Genomic DNA, 25739 nt, shown 5'->3' with positions numbered 1-25739 from the left:
CCTTGTTGATCCTATAACTTGTCTGGTCACATAACTATAGAATATATCCCAAGTCTGCATTCCTGGCTCAGTGCTTTGTGTTTTCTTTACCACAGATCTAAGGACAGCATGTATCATAGTCTGGTGTATGGCACTATTTTGGAGATGCAAGCAATGATGACATTTGAACCCGATGACATTATCAGTGCTGGGCAGACGATGAAGCAAGCACAGGAAATATGTCAGCGGTGAGCAAGGACGGCACACAGGTCTTAAAGGGAATGTGTTATGGGTTTTTTTTTTGTTTGTGTGTTTTTTTTATTTTTTCTCTCAGATAGGTAAATATAAACTATTGCATAAGAATATTACTTATTTTCAGTCAGCAGGTGACTCTTTAATCTCCTTTAGTTTACCTGTCTATCAGTAATTGTTTTGTTTGAAAGAAAAAAAAAAAAAAAAAGAGAGATGTTTACAGAGTAAAATAGCTCAAGCTGAAACTGACGCACACATGTGAATGACTGAGGACAGAGACTTCTCCCCTGCTCTTTTCAGACAGGACCATACAATGTTTCGTTCAGACAGAAGATCTGTAGGTCAACAGCTTCTGCAATATGTTCTCATTAGAAAAAAACATTAAAGAGACCCTGTCAGAGTAAAGAAATCCAAAATAAAGGAGCCTTGCAATAGAAGAGCTGCTGTTCTCACTTTTGCAGCTCGTGTCTGCTAACTCCCTCCAGTTCAGTGTTACAGCCTCCATAAGTCTTTTTGGCATCCAATACATGTGGGAATGTCAGATGCCTGTGTCCCCTTCTATGCTCCTTGGTCCATTCATCCGACCCTTACAGGGTACTTTTATTCTGATTTTGTTTTTTTTTATAACAGGTTCGCCTGAAATGTTTAACTGTATGGCATAGTTACGAAATCTTTGCTTTACAAATAAAGCCCAGCTCCAGCCAAAACTTTTTATTTTTCTTTTATTTGGCTAGAGTGATAAAGGATTGCAACATCTGTCAGGTTTTTATTGCTATTTGTGTTTTTATAGGGGAGATTTTCCCTCACTTCCTGACAAGAATGAGGACACAGGACATGAAAATGTTTAGTTGGAAAAGATTAGGACTTCTGACAGCCCTGACAGAGGTCTAAAGGTGCAGTAACTAAGGCTGATTTGAGGTCTGAAGGTGCAGGATTTGGGGCTTATGTGAGGTATGAAGGTGCAGCAAATGGAGATGATCTGAGATCTGAAAGTGCAGGAATTGGGACTGATCTGAGGTCTAAGGGCCCAGGAATAGGGGCTGATCTGAGGGCCCAGGAATAGGGGCTGATCTGAGGGCCCAGGAATAGGGGCTGGTCTGAGGGCCCAGGAATAGGGGCTGGTCTGAGGGCCCAGGAATAGGGGCTGGTCTGAGGGCCCAGGAATAGGGGCTGGTCTGAGGGCCCAGGAATAGGGGCTGGTCTGAGGGCCCAGGAATAGGGGCTGGTCTGAGGGCCCAGGAATAGGGGCTGGTCTGAGGGCCCAGGAATAGGGGCTGGTCTGAGGGCCCAGGAATAGGGGCTGATCTGCGGTCTGAGGGCCCAGGATATGGGGCTGATCTGTGGCTTGAAGGTGCAAGAATTTTGGCTGGTTTAAGGGCCCAGGAATTGGGGATTGTGATGGAGGTGTGGGTGGAACAGAACACATGCGGAGATCAAGAGAGATTTTAGGGCTCCTGACCAAAAGGTTCTTTATTTTGGGGGGCTGAAAAACAGGGAGTCAGATAAGGGAAAGGCCACAGAGCAATAATTCCAACACTGTGAGGGACATGCAGAAATATAACAGGACCCAAGAAATATGAGGACCCAAAAATCGGGGTGATGTGAGGTCTGAAGGTACAGGAATTGGGGCTGATATGAGGTCTGAAAATATATCAGTTGGGGCTGATTTGAGGTCTAAAGGCACAGCAATTGGGGCTGATCCAAGGCCTGAAAGTACAGCAGCTGGGGCTGACCTCGGGTCTGAAGGTACAACAGTTTGGGCTGATTTGAGGTCTGAAGGTTCAGTAGTTGGGGCTGATCTGAGGTCTGAAGGTTCAGCAGTTGGGGCTGGTCTGAGGTCTGAAGGTTCAGCAGTTGGGGCTGGTCTGAGGTCTGAAGGTTCAGCAGTTGGGGCTGGTCTGAGGTCTGAAGGTTCAGCAGTTGGGGCTGGTCTGAGGTCTGAAGGTTCAGCAGTTGGGGCTGGTCTGAAGGTTCAGCAGTTGGGGCTGATCTGATGTCTGAAGGTTCAGTAGTTGGGGCTGATCTGAGGTCTGAAGGTACAGGAATTAGGGCTCAAATGAGGCCTGAAGGTACTGGAATTGGGGCTGATATGAGGTCTGAAGATACAGCAGTTGAGGCTGGTTTGAGGTCTGAAGGTACAGGAATTGGGGCTGATCCGAGGTCTGAAGGTACAGGAATTGGGGCTGATCCGGGGTCTCAAGGTACAGAAATTGGAGCTGATCTGAGGTCTGAAGGTACAGGAATTGGGGCTGATCTGAGGTCTGAAGGTACAGAAATTGGGGCTGATCTGAGGTCTGAAGGTACAGGAATTGGAGCTGATCTGAGGTCTGAAGGTACAGGAATTGAGGCTGATCTGAGGTCTGAAGGTACAGGAATTGAGGCTGATCTGAGGTCTGAAGGTACAGGAATTGAGGCTGATCTGAGATTTGAAAGTGTAGGAATTGTGACTGATCCGATGAAGATGTAGGCAATGGGTCTCAGCTTGCAGACTGGGATCAGCTTTCAGACCAGGAAACAAGCACCACAGAGATTGCTAATCTGTCCAGCCTGCCTCTGTGTGAGTACACACTGCCTCTGATGCATTTAGGGCCACAGTCTTTCATCACAGTCTTAAAGGAAAGAAAAGCTGTCAAACTCATTGTTTGTATAAGAAATGTATATAGGCAGAGGGAAAAAAGGGATTCTTCCATTGAATTAACAAACACTCCGACCTTTTGTTCACCATGTGGACTGCTTCAGGACCTACTCACGCTTCAAAGCTCACCTTTGTGTTTCCTCACGGTGATGGCTCAGCTCTCTGTAGGGACAAGAGTTCGGCATTACACGTGTAAAACTATACAGGTTGGAGACACGTTTCTGGTGTTTGGTCGGAAGCCTTGCAAAAAGCTAACAAAAACCTGGAAACATTTTCATTGTTCTTACCTTCAAGTAGTTCTGTTTGCTACAATTTTACTGTATGGCTCTATCATTACAACAAATACATAAAGACATACCGCCATATTGGTGATGGGAATGGTGGAAATACGACCTCTTCCATGTTAAAGTAAATTGTTGGTTGTGTTGCATCTTTCAGACAATTCTGCAACAAAATTTGTCTTTAAATTCCCCTGAAAGTGATATGTGTTATCCTTAATGTTTGCCATGCATATTTAAATTTTTTTTTTCTTTTTCTTATCCGGTAGAATCAAAATGATTAAATCTGCCAACAGTCAAATTGCAATAGCTTCTGTTAAAATCAAATTTAGATGTAACTTCAATCAGATTTGAGCAAACTGAGTCGGCCAGTGTGGAATATTATCGATCAACATGATCCACAGCAACGATACTTTGCTCATGAATACAATCCTACCTTGATTGATCAGATTATGATATTACATGATAGAAACAGAGATGCAATTGATAGTCATACGTTATGATCGTAATTTTAATTAGCAGTCAAAAACCGCTTCCTGATGTTGGAATAGGTTGTCAAGTATAGATTGATTATTTCTAGCAGAAGAGATTGATCTGAAAAGAAGTCAGCCTTGTATTGAAGTATGTATGGCTGCCATTGCTCTGCAAATATCTTCTCTTCCTGTAAAACTCTACCACTCCTCAGGAGAGATGTGACATTTACACTGTATTGACACACGCATATATTTGTCCTAAATTCTCACATCTGTCACACTACTGTGAGACAGATTTCTAAAGAGTATCTAAGATACTACAGTACATTGGGCTTCTCTGAAGGGGGGGGGGCATTGAAGTGAATACTTTTCACAGCATAAATGCCAACAGAGTCTTGCAGCAACGCAGTGTGTCGGAAAGCGAACAATGTTCAGATTGATCCCTTAGTAAGATAAAGTCCTCCTGAGGATCTCTTCACACTTCACTGTGCTGGACAAGTTCTTCAACCTGGTGACTCTTAAAGGTTGATTTTGTGACCGTCTTCATATATGGTTAAAGACACATGCCTTTAAACAGCTTTTATGGTCAAGGATATGATATATGATAGAAAAAAAAAAAAAATATATATATATATATATATATATATATATATAAAATTCACTTCAAGACTATAATACGTATACATTGCGGTTTTGAAGTGGTTTGCCGGGGTTATGGCTGCAGCATTATGCCATAACCCCAGTATAAAAATTTTCCTCAGCCACTTCTCTTTCTGATAAGAGCGATCTAAGCGGCTGACTAGCCGCTGGATCGCTTTTAGAAGTAGCCAGAGGGGTTCACAGTGTTGAAGAAAAAAGTAAGTGAACCTTTGGGGTTAATAGCTAGTAAAACCTCCTTTGGCAGCAATGACTTCAAGTACGCACTTTTGGTAGCTCTGGATCAGACCTGCACAACATTCAGGAGGAATTTTTTACTATTCTTCTTTATAAAACTGCTTTGGCTCAGACACATTTGTAGGATGTCTGGTGTGAACAGACTCTCTTCAGGTCAGTTTCACAGCATTTCTATTAGGTGACTGGGCCAATCCAAAAGACGCATTTTCTTTTTCTGAAGCCAGGCTGTGGCAGATTTACTTTCATGGTTAGGGTCAATGTCCTGCTGCACCACCCAGCTTCTATTAAGTTTCAGCTGGCGGAGAGCCACCCTGTCATTATCCTGTAGAATATTTTGGCAAACTTGGGATTTCACTTTCCCCTTGATGGCAAGTGGTCTAGGCCCTGAGGCCGCAAAACAAGCCCAAATCATGACGTTCCCTCTACCGTACTTCACCATTGGGATGATATTCTGATGTTGGTGAGCTGTGCCCTTTTTGTACCATACATAGTGTGAGTATTCTTGAACAATTCAACTTTTGTTTCATCAGTCGACAAAACATTTTCCCTGTAGAATTGCGGTTTGCCAAGGTGCTGTTTAGCAAACTTCAGGCACGCAGCAATGTTTTTTTTTTTTTTTTTTTTGTGGACAGCAGTAGCTTCCTCCGTGGTGTTCTGCCATGGACATCCTGCCTGTACAAAGACTTACTAATGGTAGACTCATGAACAGGGATGTTTGCCAGTTCCATTGTTGTCTTCAAGCCTTTAGCTGTAACTCATTGGCTTTTCTTTACCTCATTGAGGATTCTGCATTGTGCCTTGGAAGTCATCTTGGTTGGACGCCCACTTCTTGGAAGGGTAGCCACGGTATTAAAATGTCTCCATTAAGGGACAATTTGTCTGTCAACTGATAAATGTCTAAACACTTTTAGATTGCTTTGTATCCCTTTCTAGCCTCATGCAGATCAGCTACTCTTGATCATATGTCTTCAAAGAGCTCCTTTTTGCGAGGCATGGTTCACAACAGCTGATGCTTCTTATAAACAACAATCTTAAAATGTTTAAGTGTCTTTTATCAATCAAAGTAGCTTTAAACCACGCTTCCAAACTCATTCCATGAATTGGACTTCAGGCGGGCAAACTACTGACTCCAATGAGCTTTCATTGAAAAGGTTAATTTATGGGTTCACATACTTTTTCCTCCAGCACTGTGACTTAATGGATGTGTTCAATAAAGAAAAAAGAAATTACAATTGTTTGTGTATTATCATCTTAAAGTGGTTCTAAAGACTCAAAGTTTTTTACCTTAAAGCGGAGTTCTAGTCACACTCTAAAAAATAAAAAGTCGGCAGCTACAGAAACTGTAGATGCTGACTTTTAAAAACCAGCCGCTCACTTGTCCCATGATCCCGCGGTGTCCTCCCCGCAGCCCGTTTTACCGTTTGTCCGGTGTTCCCCGCGGTGGCATCATCAGTGTGGGCACCCGGCTGTGAGAGCTTGCGGCTTCACAGCCGAGTGCCCACTGCGCATGTGCGAGTAGCGCTGCGCTTTTTGAATGGTTCCGTAATCTTCTGGGACCTGTCACGTGTCCCAGAAGACTACAGGGAGGGAGGGGAGGAACAACTTCCACTTCCGATCGCAGTGGGAATGGGTACCTGTCAACTTCGGGTACCTGCTCCCCAAAGGTGCCGATCCTTAATGCGGAGTGGGGGATTAGTTTTTAAAATGGAACTTCCCCTTTTGGGTGGAACTCCACTTTAATGCATTCTATGCATTAACCTCTTGGCGCCGGGCGAACGCAAATGTGCGGCCTTCCGGCATCTGGGCCTAGACGCAGAGCGGCTGCAGATTTGCATTCTATTAAAAAAAAAAACGTGCTGAGAGCACGCGCCCTGCGCACTCCCAGCACACACGTTCGCTGCTCACGGAAAGGTCTCGATCTCCTCTTTCGATCGGGACCTTTCTCGATCATGTGACTGCCGTGACAGCGAATCACGGCGGTCACATGACCCTCAAACCCCGCCCCACCTTCTGGCTTCTGGAATCCTTAAAGGGCCAGGAGGCACCGGCGCCAAGGTGTTAAGGTAACGAACACTCTGAGTGTAGCTCCCTCCCCTACCTAAGCGCCATCTTGATTGTGCACGAGAGCAGTGGCTCTCCTGGGTCTCTCTCCTCATTGGCTCATACAGTAGTGGAAGCCATTGGCTCCTGCTGCTGTCATTCACAGCCAGTGAGCCAATGAGGAGAGAGTGGGGTACAGAGCCGAGCCACACTTTGTGTGTGAATAGACACACAGAATGTGGCTCTGGAGCGAGCCTGCTCGAGTGCCCCTGTAGCAAGAGGCTTGCTATTTGGGGCAGTCGGCAGGTGGGAGGAGCCAGGACCGCAGACGGGAGACCCAAAAAGAAGAGGATCAGGGCTGTTCTGTGCAAAAGTATTGCACAGAGCAGGTAAGTATAACAAGTTTGTTATTTAAAAAGAGTTCTTTCCTTTTAAAATCACTCTAATGCAGGGGTGGGCAACTGTGGCCCTCCAGCTGTTGTAGAACTACAAGTCCCATGAGGCATTGCAAAACTGGCAGTTACAAGCATGACTCCCAAAGGCAGAGGCATGATGAGACTTGTAGTTCACCAACAGCTGGAGGGCCACAGTTGGCCACCCCTGCTCTAATGTAGAAGTATGGCCTAAGCTTTTTTGGCCATACTTCTCCTGTGTGTCACAGGAGTGCACTTAGTATTTCCATAACATAAATATCCCCCGTTCTCTTTTTGGAGTTCTAATTATTATAACGAGAAGAACTACTTTTACCAAATTTAAGACACAATAATTAGTGGTATTACACACCAAACCCAAAATTTAATATTGATAGGTACTAATTATTAGATGTGGTGGCTGCATTAGTTTTCTTGTAGTTTTTTTCCCTTCCCTCCCCCCCCTTTATTTCCACCTGCTGATCCTGCCAGTAGCACACCTCCACTCTATGGAGGAACAGCAGAGCCACCCTTGGACAGCAGCATTGTTAGTCTGGGCAGAGGGGAGTGTTGGATATACTAGAAGACGTAGATGGACTCGACTAACAAATTAAAGCAGAAATCCAGCTAACACGTCTAAGTAGTTACTTTTGGGATAAAAGTTTTACACAAATAAACGCTGATCATTGTAAGCATCCCTGCCATTGGTAAATGGTTTGTCTCATTCCTCTATCTGTCACTTTGTCTGGACAGCTTGGTCTGTCAAAAGAAGTTGAAAATAACAGACTTACTGGCCAGATTACAAGGTGAATATAAAGAAAAAAAAGCCTAAAAAACGAATGTGTGGTGAATGCAGGGGGCAGACTGACAACTCAAGGGGCCCCCTGGCAATTGGGGATCATGGGGCCCCTGTGTCCTTGCCCACACTCAAAACACACCCAAAAAAGCCTATAAAAAGGTACCAGGGGCATTTTATGGGGCCCCCTACTGACCCCAGCCCTCGGGCAGTGCCGAGTGCTCGAATGGTTAGTCCGCCCCTGGGTGAATGAGAGGAAGAAGTATATGTCATGCTGGGTGAGAGAAAAAAAAAAACAGGGCGACTCTCTGGCTTTTAGGGTGAGTTGGGAAGAACACCATCTAGCAGCTTACACAATAAAATATTTATTATATTTGGCACATTCATTATACAGCTCTAAGGAAAAGCTTTGGTAGTCCAGTGTGTTTCACTTTTGTCAGAAAGTAGGTTGTAGACTGAAACATTCTAGCACAGCCAATATTCTTTTCGTTCCATGGGATTAAAGCTGAGCTCCAGACAGATATAAAAGGCACAATTAAAATGTTACTAAACCCCGAACCCTTCATTCACTATATCTGGTCTCCCCGGACCCTGCATTCACTATATTTGGTCTCCCCAGGACCCTTCATTCACTATATCTGGTCTCCCCAGGACCCTGCATTCACTATATCCGGTCTCCCCGGACCCTGCATTCACTATATCCGGTCTCCCCGGACCCTGCATTCACTATATCCGGTCTCCCCGGACCCTGCATTCACGGTATCCGGTCTCCCCGGACCCTGCATTCACTGTATCTGGTCTCCCCAGGACCCTGCATTCACTATATCTGGTCTCCTCGGACCCCGCATTCACTATATCTGGTCTCCCCGGACCCTGCATTCACTATATCTGGTCTCCTCGGACCCTGCATTCACTGGATCTGGTCTCCCCGGACCCTGCATTCACTGGATCTGGTCTCCCCGGACCCTGCATTCACTATATCTGGTCTCCCCAGGACCCTGCATTCACTATATCTGGTCTCCCCGGACCCTGCATTCACTATATCTGGTCTCCTCGGACCCTGCATTCACTGTATCTGGTCTCCCCGGACCCTGCATTCACTATATCCACTCTCCCCGGACCCTGCATTCACTATATCCGGTCTCCCCAGGACCCCGCATTCACTATATCTGATCTCCCAGGACCCTGCATTCACTATATCCACTCTCCCCGGACCCTGCATTCACTATATCTGGTCTCCCCAGGACCCCGCATTCACTATATCTGGTCTCCCCGGACCCTGCATTCACTATATCTGGTCTCCCCGGACCCTGCATTCACTATATCTGGTCTCCCCGGACCCTGCATTCCCTATATCTGGTCTCCCCGGACCCTGCATTCACTATATCTGGTCTCCCCGGACCCTGCATTCACTATATCTGGTCTCCCCGGACCCTGCATTCACTATATCTGGTCTCCCCGGACCCTGCATTCACTATATCTGGTCTCCCCGGACCCTGCATTCACTATATCTGGTCTCCCCGGACCCTGCATTCACTGTATCTGATCTCTCCAGGACCCTGCATTCACTATATCTGCTCTCCCCGGACCCTGCATTCACTATATCTGCTCTCCCTGGACCATGCGTTCACTATATCTGGTCTCCCAGGACCCTGCATTCACTATATCTGGTTTGCTCGGACCCTGCATTCACTATATCCGGTCTCCCCGGACAATGCATTCACTATATCTGGTCTCCCCGGACAATGCATTCACTGTATCTGGTCTCCCCGGACCCTGCATTCACTGGACCCTGCATTCACTGTATCTGGTCTCCCCGGACCCTGCATTCACTGTATCTGGTCTCCCCGGACCCTGCATTCACTGTATCTGGTCTCCCCGGACCCTGCATTCACTGTATCTGGTCTCCCCGGACCCTGCATTCACTGTATCTGGTCTCCCCAGGACCCTGCATTCACTATATCTGGTCTCCCCGGACCCTGCATTCACTATATCTGGTCTCCCCGGACCCTGCATTCACTATATCTGGTCTCCCCGGACCCTGCATTCACTATATCTGGTCTCCCCGGACCCTGCATTCACTATATCTGGTCTCCCCGGACCCTGCATTCACTATATCTGGTCTCCCCAGGACCCTGCATTCACTATATCTGGTCTCCTCGGACCCTGCATTCACTATATCTGGTCTCCCCGGACCCTGCATTCAGTATATCTGGTCTCCCCGGACCCTGCATTCACTATATCTGGTCTCCCCAGGACCCTGCATTCACTATATCTGGTCTCCCCAGGACCCTGCATTCACTATATCTGGTCTCCTCGGACCCTGCATTCACTATATCTGGTCTCCCCGGACCTTGCAATCACTAAATCTGGTCTCCCCAGGACCCTGCATTCACTATATCTGGTCTCCCCGGACCCTGCATTCACTATATCTGGTCTCCTGGACCCTGCATTCACTATATCTGGTCTCCCCAGGACCCTGCATTCACTATATCTGGTCTCCCTGGACCCTGCATTCACTATATCTGGTCTCCCCGGACCCTGCATTCACTATATCTGGTCTCCCCGGACCCTGCATTCACTATATCTGGTCTCCCAGGACCCTGCATTCACTATATCTGGTCTCCCCGGACCCTTCATTCACTATATCTGGTCTCCCCTGACCCTGCATTCACTATATCTGGTCTCCCCGGACCTTGCAATCACTAAATCTGGTCTCCCCAGGACCCTGCATTCACTATATCTGGTCTCCCCAGGACCCTGCATTCACTATATCTGGTCTCCTCGGACCCTGCATTCACTATATCTGGTCTCCCCGGACCTTGCAATCACTAAATCTGGTCTCCCCAGGACCCTGCATTCACTATATCCGGTCTCCCCGGACCCTGCATTCACTATATCTGGTCTCCTGGACCCCGCATTCACTATATCTGGTCTCCCCAGGACCCCGCATTCACTATATCTGGTCTCCCCGGACCCTGCATTCACTATATCTGGTCTCCCCGGACCCTGCATTCACTACATTTGGTCTCCCAGGACCCTGCATTCACTATATCTGGTCTCCCCGGACCCTGCATTCACTATATCCGGTCTCCCCTGACCCTGCATTCACTATATCTGGTCTCCCCAGGACCCTGCATTCACTATATCTGGTCTCCCCAGGACCCTGCATTCACTATATCTGGTCTCCTCGGACCCCGCATTCACTATATCTGGTCTCCCCGGACCCTGCATTCACTACATCCGGTCTCCCAGGACCCTGCATTCACTATATCTGGTCTCCCCGGACCCTGCATTCACTATATCTGGTCTCCCCGGACCCTGCATTCACTATATCTGGTCTCCCCTGACCCTGCATTCACTATATCTGGTCTCCCCATGACCCTGCATTCACTATATCTGGTCTCCCCATGACCCTGCATTCACTATATCTGGTCTCCCCAGGACCCTGCATTCACTATATCTGGTCTCCTCGGACCCCGCATTCACTATATCTGGTCTCCCCGGACCCTGCATTCACTATATCTGGTCTCCCCGGACCCTGCATTCACTATATCTGGTCTCCCCGGACCCTGCATTCACTATATCTGGTCTCCCCGGACCCTGCATTCACTATATCTGGTCTCCCCGGACCCTGCATTCACTATATCTGGTTTCCCCGGACCCTGCATTCACTATATCTGGTCTCCCAGGACCCTGCATTCACTATATCTGGTCTCCCCGGACCCTGCATTCACTATATCTGGTCTCCCCGGACCCTGCATTCACTGTATCTGATCTCTCCAGGACCCTGCATTCACTATATCTGGTCTCCCTGGACCATGCGTTCACTATATCTGGTCTCCCTGGACCATGCGTTCACTATATCTGGTCTCCCAGGACCCTGCATTCACTATATCTGGTTTGCTCGGACCCTGCATTCACTATATCCAGTCTCCCCGGACAATGCATTCACTATATCCGGTCTCCCCGGACAATGCATTCACTGTATCTGGTCTCCCCCGACCCTGCATTCACTGGACCCTGCATTCACTGTATCTGGTCTCCCCGGACCCTGCATTCACTGTATCTGGTCTCCCCGGACCCTGCATTCACTGTATCTGGTCTCCCCGGACCCTGCATTCACTGTATCTGGTCTCCCCGGACCCTGCATTCACTGTATCTGGTCTCCCCAGGACCCTGCATTCACTATATCTGGTCTCCCCGGACCCTGCATTCACTATATCTGGTCTCCCCGGGACCCTGCATTCACTATATCTGGTCTCCCCGGACCCTGCATTCACTATATCTGTCTCCCCGGACCCTGCATTCACTATATCTGGTCTCCCCAGGACCCTGCATTCACTATATCTGGTCTCCTCGGACCCTGCATTCACTATATCTGGTCTCCCCGGACCCTGCATTCACTATATCTGGTCTCCCCGGACCCTGCATTCAGTATATCTGGTCTCCCCGGACCCTGCATTCACTATATCTGGTCTCCCCAGGACCCTGCATTCACTATATCTGGTCTCCCCAGGACCCTGCATTCACTATATCTGGTCTCCCCAGGACCCTGCATTCACTATATCTGGTCTCCTCGGACCCTGCATTCACTATATCTGGTCTCCTCGGACCCTGCATTCACTATATCTGGTCTGCCCGGACCTTGCAATCACTAAATCTGGTCTCCCCAGGACCCTGCATTCACTATATCTGGTCTCCCCGGACCCTGCATTCACTATATCTGGTCTCCCCGGACCCTGCATTCACTATATCTGGTCTCCTGGACCCCGCATTCACTATATCTGGTCTCCCCAGGACCCCGCATTCACTATATCTGGTCTCCCCGGACCCTGCATTCACTATATCTGGTCTCCCCGGACCCTGCATTCACTACATTTGGTCTCCCAGGACCCTGCATTCACTATATCTGGTCTCCCCGGACCCTGCATTCACTATATCCGGTCTCCCCTGACCCTGCATTCACTATATCTGGTCTCCCCAGGACCCTGCATTCACTATATCTGGTCTCCTCGGACCCCGCATTCACTATATCTGGTCTCCCCGGACCCTGCATTCACTACATCCGGTCTCCCAGGACCCTGCATTCACTATATCTGGTCTCCCCGGACCCTGCATTCACTATATCTGGTCTCCCCGGACCCTGCATTCACTATATCTGGTCTCCCCTGACCCTGCATTCACTATATCTGGTCTCCCCAGGACCCTGCATTCACTATATCTGGTCTCCTCGGACCCCGCATTCACTATATCTGGTCTCCCCGGACCCTGCATTCACTATATCTGGTCTCCCCGGACCCTGCATTCACTATATCTGGTCTCCCCGGACCCTGCATTCACTATATCTGGTCTCCTCGGACCCCGCATTCACTATATCTGGTCTCCCCGGACCCCGCATTCACTATATCTGGTCTCCTTGGACCCTGCATTCACTGTATCTGGTCTCCCCGGACCCTGCATTCACTATATCTGGTCTCCTCGGACCCCGCATTCACTATATCTGGTCTCCCCGGACCCCGCATTCACTATATCTGGTCTCCCCGGACCCTGCATTCACTATATCTGGTCTCCTCGGACCCTGCATTCACTGTATCTGGTCTCCCCGGACCCTGCATTCACTATTTCCACTCTCCCCGGACCCTGCATTCACTATATCAGGTCTCCCCAGGACCCTGCATTCACTATATCTGATCTCCCCGGACCCTGCATTCACTATATCTGGTCTCCCTGGACCCCGCATTCACTATATCTGGTCTCCCCGGACCCTGCATTCACTGTATCTGATCTCTCCAGGACCCTGCATTCACTATATCTGGTCTCCCCGGACCCTGCATTCACTATATCTGGTCTCCCTGGACCATGCGTTCACTATATCTGGTCTCCCAGGACCCTGCATTCACTATATCTGGTTTGCTCGGACCCTGCATTCACTATATCCGGTCTCCCCGGACAATGCATTCACTGTATCTGGTCTCCCCGGACCCTGCATTCACTGGACCCTGCATTCACTGTATCTGGTCTCCCCGGACCCTGCATTCACTGTATCTGGTCTCCCCGGACCCTGCATTCACTGTATCTGGTCTCCCCGGACCCTGCATTCACTGTATCTGGTCTCCCCAGGACCCTGCATTCACTATATCTGGTCTCCCCGGACCCTGCATTCACTATATCTGGTCTCCCCAGGACCCTGCATTCACTATATCTGGTCTCCCCGGACCCTGCATTCACTATATCTGGTCTCCCCGGACCCTGCATTCACTATATCTGGTCTCCCCGGACCCTGCATTCACTATATCTGGTCTCCCCGGACCCTGCATTCACTATATCTGGTCTCCCCAGGACCCTGCATTCACTATATCTGGTCTCCCCAGGACCCTGCATTCACTATATCTGGTCTCCCAGGACCCTGCATTCACTATATCTGGTCTCCCCAGGACCCTGCATTCACTATATCTGGTCTCCTCGGACCCTGCATTCACTATATCTGGTCTCCCCAGGACCCTGCATTCACTATATCTGGTCTCCCCGGACCCTGCATTCACTATATCCGGTCTCCCCGGACCCTGCATTCACTATATCTGGTCTCCCCAGGACCCTGCATTCACTATATCTGGTCTCCCCGGACCCTGCACTTACTATATCTGGTCTCCCCGGACCCTGCATTCACTATATCTGGTCTCCCCGGACCCTGCATTCACTATATCTGGTCTCCCCAGGACCCTGCATTCACTATATCTGGTCTCCCCGGACCCTGCACTTACTATATCTGGTCTCCCCAGGACCCTGCATTCACTATATCTGGTCTCCCATATATAGATAGGATTGGATGGACAAAAATACAAGTAAAGCAGTGCTCATATGTGTGTGTTAACGGTTTCAGTTTCAGCTCTATAGTGGGACCCTATCAGACAATGGCGCTATATAAACACTGTATAATAATATCTTAGATTGCCTGGACAGTGGGATTTAATCGTTGCACTGATGGTAAGTCATGGGTAAAGTCAGATCGCTGTTTTTCCTATATGTTAGTATATGAATACAATTTTTTTTTTTTATTGTCATATTTTTTCAGGTTCAGAAAGAAAACCTCACTTATTAATAAATCAGGAGCAGAATCCTATACAGAAGGTGAGAAGTGATTTGTGGATTAAAGCTGAACTCCGGGGAATTTTTAACTGACCTGGCTGTGGGGCTCCCCATGTACTGCAATGGTTAAATGTTCATTTTTGCCCAGGGTACAATTAAGAAGTGCTGTCACTTACCTTAAGCTTTTTTTTTTTTCTTGTGTTTTTGTTTTTTGTTCTTTTTTTAATAAAGTAGGGAAAAGTTAAAGCCCAGTCAGTATGTTTTGTTGCGTCACGTCCTTTATTAGTGATGCAACAGGAAATGAAAGGGAGTGTATGACATGATTCTAAATTCTAACCCTTTCCTACACAAAATTTAAAAAAAAAAAAATAAAAAAAGGTTTTGGTTTTACATGTACCATACATACAGGCTCTGAATGACAAAATGTTGTGTTCTAATAAATGCATATATTTATAGAGCTGCCTTATAAAAAAAAAATGCATACCTGTTCATCCTTGGAAACTGCATGTAAATTTGTTGTGTACAAATGGGGCAATACTGAATATTCTCTGCAGATTGAGAATTTGTGAATTTTTTATTAAATTCAGATACTTATATAGCGTCATCAATTTACGCAGTGCTTTATTTTTATATATATATATATATATATATATATATATATATATATATATATATATATATTGTACATTCACATCAGTCCCTAACCCTCAAGGGGTGTACAATCTAAGGTCTCCAACTCACATTCATACACATACTAGGGACAATTTAGACAGGATCCAGTTAACCTACCAGCATGTCTTTGGAGTACCTGGAGGAAACCCACGCAGGCACAGGGAGAACATGCAAACTCCAGGCAGGTGGTGCCGTGGTTGGGAGTTGAACCAGTGACCCTAGTGCTGCCAGGCGTAAGTGCTAACCATTTAGCCACTGTGCTGCCCTTGTGAAATGGTGAAAATACCCCATTATGGCCACTAGATGACACCAACTATCACAGGAAATAAGTACCATCAATTCCATCTAGTGGTTATAGTGTGGTATGTTTCGCATTCAATCTGCAGGGAATATAGCCTGAGAACATTCAATTGTGCCCCATTTATTAATACGCCCCTTAGTGTTCAGTACATGAAATGATTACAAAGTTGGGCTCTAATAACTTTCTTGTTAAAGTAGAACTGAAGGCAAAACTTTTTTCTCATTCTTGATAGAGTAAGGAAGGGTTATAACCCCTTTCATATATCTTCATTTATTCATTGCTCCCATTATGGAGATTTGAGAGGAAATCCTTTCAAAATGAGGAAATCCCTGTGCTCACCAGAGCCAGAACCAGTGTCCCCATTGGAAGATGGAAATCTATTCTTGTTCTGGTGACAACCCAAAGTTTGTGATTTTTCTTTCACTGGCACTCTCATTGATGACGACAAACAGGACAAATATGGTGAATCTCCATAACCTGATAGGTATTCTAATCCACTCTATCCAAAAAAAAAGGGGGGGGGGGGTGAAGGGGGGACAAAAAAAAAAGGTTTTGCCTTTAGTTATGCTAAGCCTGTCTTGCTTGGGTCAGCATGCTGAGACTTGTAGTTCAGCTAGAGAGCATAGCTTGACTGCCATGCAATTATGTCTCAGTTTTGTTACAATGTTGTCTTTTTGGTGTTGCAGTTGAAATACACGCGGAGGTTTGCTATGCCGAGTGTTTGTTACAGAGAGCGGCTCTGATTTTCCTGCAGGTTTGTGTTTCTCTTCTTTACGGACTCAGGCATAGATGACCTCTTAATGGGAGAGTGTAGTGTCTTTTCTGTAAGTATATACTGTGAATTCATATTTATATCTAATGGCTGTGCATTCAGCCAAAAGGAAAAAAAAAAAGAAATTCCCTCCAAACGTGTCCTTGTGTCTGGGCAGACTTTATGTAATTGAAGGTAAAGCCAACTTTTACACGGAGTTGTCACAGCTGCTATCTAGGGATGGCTAGAGATCTGTGACAGGAGAGCGGGTGCAGTCAGTCTGTATGTACAGGTACTGTTAGATGGGATAGCACAAGGAATGGTAAAAAGTCACTTTAAAGGGTTCGTAAACCCTTGTGGGGAAAAAAATTTACATGGTTACATATGCCATAATCATTGTTTGCCGTTCCCTTTGTTATCCATCCTGTCAATTCAGAAAAATTAACTATCAGAACTTTGGTAAATTTCATTTATTTCAGGTACTTATATAGCGCTGTCAGTTTACGCAGAGCTTTACATATATATTGTACATTCACATCAGTCCCTAACCCTCAAGGGGTGTACAATCTAAGGTCCCTAACTCACATTCATACATACACATACTAGGGCCAGTTTAAACAAGACCTAATTTAGCTACCAGCATGTCTTTTTGAGTGGGAGGAAACCCCCGCAGGCACAGAGAGAACATGTAAACTCCATGCAGGTAGTGCCGTGTTTGGGATTCGAACCAACAACCCTAGAGCTGCTAACCACTTAGCCACTGTGCTGTCCACCTATTATGTGGCTATCTGCCATGCTGGGTCTTCTGAAGCCACCCTGATATTTGCGCTCCACCTACAAGGGAGTTGAATGACAGGGGCTCAGTTCTATGAAATCTCCATGGATAGTGGTGTCCATTCTACACCAAACATTAATAGGAGTTATACTGTCTCTGCATATACTGGTTGAATTTTCACGTTAGCTGCATACGCCTTGGCTTTATGGGATGTGAAGACTGAACACATGAGGTGGCCTGCTCAGCATGGGTGCCATTCAGAGAATGCTTTGTATTTTCTCAAAGAATGCAAAGTGTTCTCTGACTAGACGAGGTGGAGAGCGTGACGTCAATGTTCCACCTCATCCAATCAGAAAATACTTTGCATTCATTGAAAAAATACCTAGTATTGTCTAAATATTGACCAGGCCAAGTAGCTGACCTCCTGTATTCACAATGCAGCTGGGCAGCCACTCTGCACAGGACTCGTAAGCAAGTGGAGACCACTGGTGCAGCTGTGTCCTCTACAGTGATTTCCAGCTTCTAGAGGGATCCCACAGGTGTGGAATATGCAGAGTTACTTTGGTCCAAGCTGGAGCAGTGCAGCTATGCCATACCTGGAATTGTTTAAATTATTCATCTTTTCAGAAAAAATGAAAAGAACGAACACTGTACATTCTGTTTGCCCCCCCTCCCCAGGCCCTGCTGTACTTATCCCCACTCTTCTCCCTATTTTCTGTGCAGTGCTTCCAGGACAGGCCAGAGCGTTCTTGATTGGTCAGCGCTTGCACAGTGAATTTGGTTTATCCCAGAAGTGCTGCACAGAGAAGAGCGGGATTTTCAAATCTCTATGGTGGGCACCCAAGCTCCTGAGCTACTGTCCTGTAAGTCCATTCACACAAAGAGCTGCAGCTCAGGCTCGCCCCCTCTCTCTTCTCATTGGCTCACTGGCTGTGATTTAAAACCAGTGAGAAGGGAGAGCAGAACCCCTGGAGAGCCAAGGCTCTTGTGCACATCATTGGATCTCAATGGGGCTCAGGTAAGTGTTAGGGGGGCTGGGAGGGAGGCTGGCTGCTACACTCAGAAGGTTTTTTACCTTCATCCATAGAATGCATGAAGGTTAAAAAAAACTGGAGCCTTTACAACTACTTTAAATCTGCTCCCATCCCCCTTCTAAACCCTATTCTATCTATGCTTGTGTATACTTTACCTATCTGAGAGTGATCTGGTCCGGTCACATGGTCAGCTGTGAGCGGTGGCTTCAGTGTAGAGGAGGGACAGCTGACAACGGGTGCCCCATAGTAAGTCGATGGGTGATGTCAGCGCCAAGGCTCCGCAACAATTTCCTGGCAGTCTCTCCTCTTCACTGAAGCTGGCCGCTGAAGAGATCATGTGACCACCCACAAGGAAGAAAAATATATTTGAAATATATTTTAAAAATATTCTTCCCAAATATATTGACATATATTTGAAATGCTACAATTTTGACCGTATTCAATATATTTCAATAAATATATACACATATACTGCATGTTGAAATGTGTTTTTATTACAAAATATATGAAAAATATAAAAAAAATACATTTCAAATATGCTGTATGCCTTTAAAAATGTGAATCTAAATTTTTGAAATGAATTTACAAATATATGTAAAAATATATGTTAAAATGACTTTTTTATATGTTAAAAAAAAATATGTATATATGTTTAAAACATTTTTTTAAAATATTTAAAATATATTCTTCAGATTTTTTTTTAACATATAAAAAAGTAATTTTAACATATATTTTTACATATAGTTGTAAATGCATTTCAAAAATGTAGATTTGTATTTTTAAAGACATACCGTATATTTGAAATGTATTTTAAAAAATATTTTTCATATATTTTGTAATAAAAAACGCATTTCAACATGCAGAATATGTGTACCGTATTTTTTGCTCCATAAGATGCACCTGACCAAAAGACGCACCTAGGAAGAAAACAGGAAAAAAAATATTCTGAACCAATGGACTGCAGACCTAGTACAGGAGATGACCAGAGACTGCGGACACAGTACAGGAGATGACCAGAGACTGCGGACACAGTACAGGAGATGACCAGAGACTGCGGACACAGTACAGGAGATGACCAGAGACTGCGGACACAGTACAGGAGATGACCAGAGACTGCGGACACAGTACAGGAGATGACCAGAGACTGCGGACACAGTACAGGAGATGACCAGAGACTGCGGACACAGTACGGGGGATGACCAGAGACTGCGGACACAGTACGGGGGATGACCAGAGACTGCGGACACAGTACAGGAGATGACCAGAGACTGCGGACACAGTACAGGAGATGACCAGAGACTGCGGACACAGTACAGGAGATGACCAGAGACTGCGGACACAGTACGGGGGATGACCAGAGACTGCGGACACAGTACGGGGGATGACCAGAGACTGCGGACACAGTACGGGGGATGACCAGAGACTGCGGACACAGTACGGGGGATGACCAAAGACTGCGGACACAGTACGGGGGATGACCAAAGACTGCGGACACAGTACGGGGGATGACCAGAGACTGCGGACACAGTACGGGGGATGACCAGAGACTGCGGACACAGTACGGGGGATGACCAGAGACTGCGGACACAGTACGGGGGATGACCAGAGACTGCGGACACAGTACGGGGGATGACCAGAGACTGCGGACACAGTACGGGGGATGACCAGAGACTGCGGACACAGTACAGGGGATGACCAGAGACTGCGGACACAGTACAGGGGATGACCAGAGACTTCGGACACAGTACAGGGGATGACCAGATGCGGACACAGTACAGGGGATGACCAGAGACTGCGGACACAGTACAGGGGATGACCAGAGACTGCAGACACAGTACAGGGGATGACCAGAGACTGTGGACAGTACAGGAGATTAATTTGATAGGTACCCGCTCTTACTTCCACAGAGTTGTTCTTTGTGTAGTGTCCGCTCTGCAGCGGGACCTTACCTGTTCCTCTATCCAGCCCCGTGCTGTCTTCCCGGCTTCTGTAATGGCGCTCGGCTTGACAGCCGGGTGCCCAGTGCGCATTAGCGAGAAGCGCTGTGCTCTGTGATTGGTCCGGCGGCTTCTGGGACCTGTCATTTGTCCCAGGTGCCGCCTTACCATTCACAAAGCGCACCGCTTCTTGCGCATGCGCACTTGGCACCCGGCTGTCAAGCCCAGCGCCCACACTACAGAAGCCGGGAAGACAGCGCGGGGCTGGATAGAGGAACAGGTAAGGTCCCGCTGCAGAGCTGAGCGGCCGGCCCGGTATTCTGACACGGCGGCGGTGGAAATACCGGACCGGCCGCTCCATATTCGCTCCATAAGACACACTGACATTTTCCCCCTTTTTTGGGGGGAAAAAAGTGCATCTTATGCAGCGAAACATACGGTATATATTTATTGAAATATATTGAATATGGCCAAAATTGTAGCATTTCAAATATATGTCAATATATTTGGAAAGAGTATTTTTAAAATATATTTCAAATATATTTTTCTTCCATATGGGCAGACTTAATTGCTCTCAGGTAAGTATACAATCTTCCTTTCACAGGGTATATAGAATAGGGTTTAGAAGGGGGGTGGGTGGATATTTAGGCTTCCTTAGGAATAGGCTGAACTTCCACTTTAACTCCACTAGGAATAGACAATAGTTCCCTTTTTAACTAATAAGTCATCACCACAAGCCGACATGAGCCACAGTCGGGGCATCTAAAAACTCTAAACCGGCTGTACTGGTCCTTCCACTTTTACTCCAGTCACAGGAAAAGTCTGATTTCATCCTCTGTTTTCTTGTACTGTATTGTGATGACACTGGAATGTCCTGTCCATCCTGTTTCTTTGTTTTCATACAGGATGAGAACATGATCAACTTCATCAAAGGAGGGATGAAGGTTCGGAACAGCTACCTGATATATCGGTGAGACCTGGAAACGTGCTGATGGTTTCTGGTGGCATTTCCCAACCATCCATGGAATGGAACTAATAGGTCATGCTAGAAAGCCGTGTTCATTAGTTAAACTGGCCATACACCAGTAGATTTTCGAACGAATGTTTTGTACGAACAATCTCATCCGTGAATTAGATTTCATGGAGAAAGTAGTTCAAAACTACTTGAGAAAGCATTTGCTTTTGACATTCACTTTTAGAAGAAATGGACTTTCCCGAATGAAAACCACATTCACTGTTAGACTTTTGTTTTTCATCCCACTGCTTTGAATTTTCTCATCATGCAATCAAAAACAAATGTTGATTTAACCCCCACGAAAGATTAGAAAATTGAATGAATGTTGCTAAAGCAAAATTCTACTAGTGTATGGCCAGCTTTAGGTATAACCATTTGTAATGACTGTTTTACCCGCATTAGTGTGAAGACATTGGGGAACCTTGCACTGTTGGGAAGGTGCAGGAAGGATCCTCATTCAAATGATAATAAAGGTTAATTGTTTGTTTTTTAAATTACAAACATGTCATACTTCCCTGCTCTTTGCAATGGTTTTGCACAGAACAGCCCTGATCCTCTTCTTTTTGGGTCCCCCGCCGGCGGTCCTGGCTCCTCCTGCCTGCTGACTGCCCCAAATAGCAAGCCTCTTGCTATTGGGGGCACTCGAGCAGGCTCGCTCCAGAGCCACGCTATGTGTGTCCATGCACACACGGAGTGTGGCTCAGCTCCGTCGCCCACTCTCTTCTCACTGGCTGTGAATGACAGCAGCAGGAGCCGATGGCTTCCACTACTGTGTGAGCCAATGAGGAGAGAGAGACCCAATGCTCTTCTTCCCCCTGCTGGCGCTCGTGGCTTCTCCCCCTTGACTAGCGCCCCCCAATAATAAGCTGCTTTTCTGTGCCTGGAGTTCAGCTTCACAGGTAGGACTGATAACAGTCACAAGGCACAATCACGAGATTTCTGACCCTATCAACAGCTATTTCATTGAATGGATGTAACAAACCAACTTTAATGGTTTTATATATATATATATATATATATATATATATATATATTTGGGACTTTCTTTTGCTTTTGGTGATTACGGTCACAGGACAAATAGGGAGGATGGATCTTCCTAACAAGGATACAGGCAGCAATAAAAACCTGACAGAGATTCTAATCCACCACTCTATCCAAGAAAAAAAAAAGCTTTGCCTTTAGTTCTACTTTAACCAAGGACTCCAGAAATTTTGGATTGAAAACTTTATAGAGCTGAACCATTTTTTTTCCTTTCTACTTGACGATCGGGAGTTGGTGAATTTGAAGTATTTCTATGTATATTTGTATGTTTTTCTACTGTATGTTACCTATTTATATTTTAATTAGAAAGGAGAGCGTTCATGTGCCCAGTGTAAATCATATTCCTGTCTGGTTTCAGAGATCTGAACACTGTCATGCAGTCAAACGCCTTCCAGAAGGGCCAGTCCCATGCACATCTACAAGGTGGTGTATCTTTAGGTATTGGAGCGTTTAACCTGGTGAGTTTATGCTGAGAATATTTCTGTCAGTCCCTCTATAGGCATACACTTTCATTTCTTAAGGACTCCCCCCTGCATATGCATGCGTAGAGCTCCTCTTCAGGACTCTAGTGTATAGAGTGCAGCAGTCCAGACTCTGTTGTGTCCAACATACAATACAGAATCACAAGTGCAGGGGTCAGGAATGTTTCATATATAGCACAGTTTGCAGAGTGCATTGGTCAGGTGGAAGTGCCCCCATAGATGTTGCTGGGCAGAGGTATTTGTGTCCCCTACGGACACAGCTGATCACATGATATGGTAAAAGGCCAATCACAGCGGCCTTTTACCACGTGATCAGCCGTGTCCAATAACACGTTGATCACTGGGAAATGCAGTTGCCAGTTATCGGCTGCACTTTCCTCACGCTGTCATAGCGTCAGGAAAGTACTGCAGAGAACCGGCAGTTGTCAGAAGAGGGATCGGCACCGATCATCAGGGCACTGATGATCAGTGCCCTGATCGGTGCCCAGCAGTGCCACCCACCAGTGTTGCCCACCTTTGCCCAGCAGTGCCACCCACCTTTGCCCATCTGTACCACCCACTAGTGCAGCCCAGCAGTGCCATCCATCAGTGCCGCCAGTCAGTGCCCATTATCAGTGCCAGCTCATCAGTGCTGACTATCAGTGCCTCCTATCCGTGCCACCTCATCAGTGCCCAACAGTGCCGCCCATCAGTGCTGCCTATCCGTGCACATCAGTGAAGGAGAAAAATTGCCTGTTTGCAAAATTTTATAATAGAAACAAAGAAAAACTTTTTTTTCAAATTTTTTGCTTTTTTGTTTATAACACAAAAAATAAAATGCCCAGCAGCGAGTAAATACCACCAAAAGACAGCTCTATTTGTGTGAATAAAATGATAAAAATGTCATATAGATACAATGTTGCATGACCGCGCAATTGTCATTCAAAGTGCGACAGCGCTGAAAGTTGGCCTGGTAAGGAAGGGGTATAATTGCCTGGTAGGCAAGTGGTTAAATATTGCTTGTCAGTTGTCTCTGCCCCCATTGGTGGTCAGTTTGGAGTAGTATTCACTTACCTGTAGAATGCTGTAAAGGCCTTGTGCTGCTTCTGTTTTGGGTCTTTGTTCCATGACATCAGGCTGGAACTACACACCTCAGCATTATGGCTGCCCTCAAAGGGCAGATTGCATCTGTAATACTAGATGTCCAGATCACCCGCCCCCTTGCATTAGATGTCAAGAGCCCCATCAAAAATCAAGAGTGCCACATCCTCCTATGCATCGCAGTGTACCCCCTTTGCCTTGTGCTGCCACCAGGAAGAAGCTGGGGGTGGAGCTGGGTAGCAGAAAGTGCAGGGTCTGGAGGAGGACCAGAGGAGGGCTGGAGTCAACTGCCAGGAGTCTGTTGAATGCTGAGATGAGGGGGTGCTGCGGCTGCATAGAGAGGCTCAAGATCTGTAGGAGGAGTTCTGTCATCATCTCTGCTGCCAACCGCTGAGACAGAAAGAAGAGGGAGGCCGCAGAGAGAAGCCTGGGAAGTGCAGGATCTGGCGGAGGAGTTCTGTCCTTCTCTGCTGTAGACTGCTGAGATAAGTTGTGGGCAGAAATGAGGGAGTGCCACAGGGGAGAAGGCCACATGAAATGGCCTGGCGGGTCAGATTCAGCCTGTGGGCCTTGTGTTTGACACGTGTTCTAGACCATCTTCATGTATATGCCTGCTATCCCCAGGAGGAGGTGGAGGAGCTCACCAGAAGAACCTTGCTGCACATCACACAGGATCCGAATAAAGAGGAAGCCTTGGTACATATACTACACAGGGTACCCATACCCCCTCCACCCAACACAAAATAAATTGGGTGGAGTGTACGTTATATGCCACATTCAAGAAATGTTTTTCGCTGCAGTCTCTAGTCTTGTATCTGATCTCAAGTCTTTTTCTCTCTATGCTGCTTATGGACATAGGATGTTTTAAGGTAAATCTCAAATCTATGGACATTTGTTATCAAGCCATGGATATCTCGTGAGAATAATTTACTGTATATTTGGTATATTAAAGTGTATGTATATATATATATATAGGTAATTTTTGTAGTTGTGTTAACCACTTCCCGTCCAGCCCATGTATATAAACGGGCGGACGGTGGCAGTGCAGGGTCGGGTGGCCATTTATAAACGGCCTCCCCGCACCCTGCTTGTGCGCGCTCTCTGGGAGCATGCAGCACCGCGATCCGGTGCCCGCTGTGTCCTCTGGACACAGTGGAACACCGATAGTCGGACGGGAGCTCTGTGTGAGGTCCCGATCATGTGATCACTGATTGGCCAATCAGAGATCACATGCAGAGTAGTAAGCAAGATGTCACTTCTGACATCATTGGTTACTACGTATGAATTCTGTGAATGATCAGAGAGGTCACATGGTACAAGGCTATTCACAACAGCCTTGTATCATGTACAAAGCTGTGACCAATCACATCTCACACAGTAGTTCTCAATGGCTGCAAGAATGCAGCTAGAGAGGGGAAATGATTGCTTTTACAGCCTTTAAGGGTGTAAAAGCAATCAGTGTAAGAAAAAAAAAAAAATCTTCATCACCTTACACTAGTGTCACCATGGTAACACTGTACTGCTAGGGTGACAGTATGTAAAAAAAAAAAAAAAAAAAAAAAAAACATAAATAAGAATATAAAAAAAGTAAAAAAAAAGTTTAAAAATTTATAATTTTTGGTTATAAACAAATTTGGGTTATTTTTTTTTTTTTTACTAAAAAGATAACGGAATACATTTTGGCCCAGATTTATGATGAAATATTATTTATTTGCAAAATTTTATAAGAAAAACACTTTTTTCAAAATTTTTGGACTTATTCATTTACATAGCAAAAAAAAATAAAAATCCCAGTGGTGAATAAA

General features: G+C 46.2%; 1 protein-coding gene across 1 annotated transcript in view; it reads left to right on the top strand.

Annotated features, from left to right (window-relative positions):
* The window catches only part of LOC149439392 (tetratricopeptide repeat protein 39A-like), a 77255-nt gene that overhangs the window by 16678 nt on the left and 34838 nt on the right, over window positions 1-25739 (top strand). The window contains exons 3-7 of the mRNA XM_089659089.1: window positions 96-227; window positions 14833-14888; window positions 16506-16573; window positions 21222-21286; window positions 22731-22830. Of these exons, the coding sequence (XP_089515215.1) occupies window positions 96-227; window positions 14833-14888; window positions 16506-16573; window positions 21222-21286; window positions 22731-22830 (421 nt within the window). The remainder of the gene's footprint in view (window positions 1-95; window positions 228-14832; window positions 14889-16505; window positions 16574-21221; window positions 21287-22730; window positions 22831-25739) is intronic.

The sequence above is a fragment of the Staurois parvus genome, unplaced genomic scaffold (assembly GCF_062004578.1).
Source record: "Staurois parvus isolate SC_StPar_1 unplaced genomic scaffold, SC_StPar_1.0 ptg001131l, whole genome shotgun sequence".
Lineage (NCBI taxonomy): Eukaryota > Metazoa > Chordata > Amphibia > Anura > Ranidae > Staurois > Staurois parvus.
Note: the sequence above shows the minus strand (reverse complement) of the source record. Positions and strands in the feature narration are given on the sequence as shown.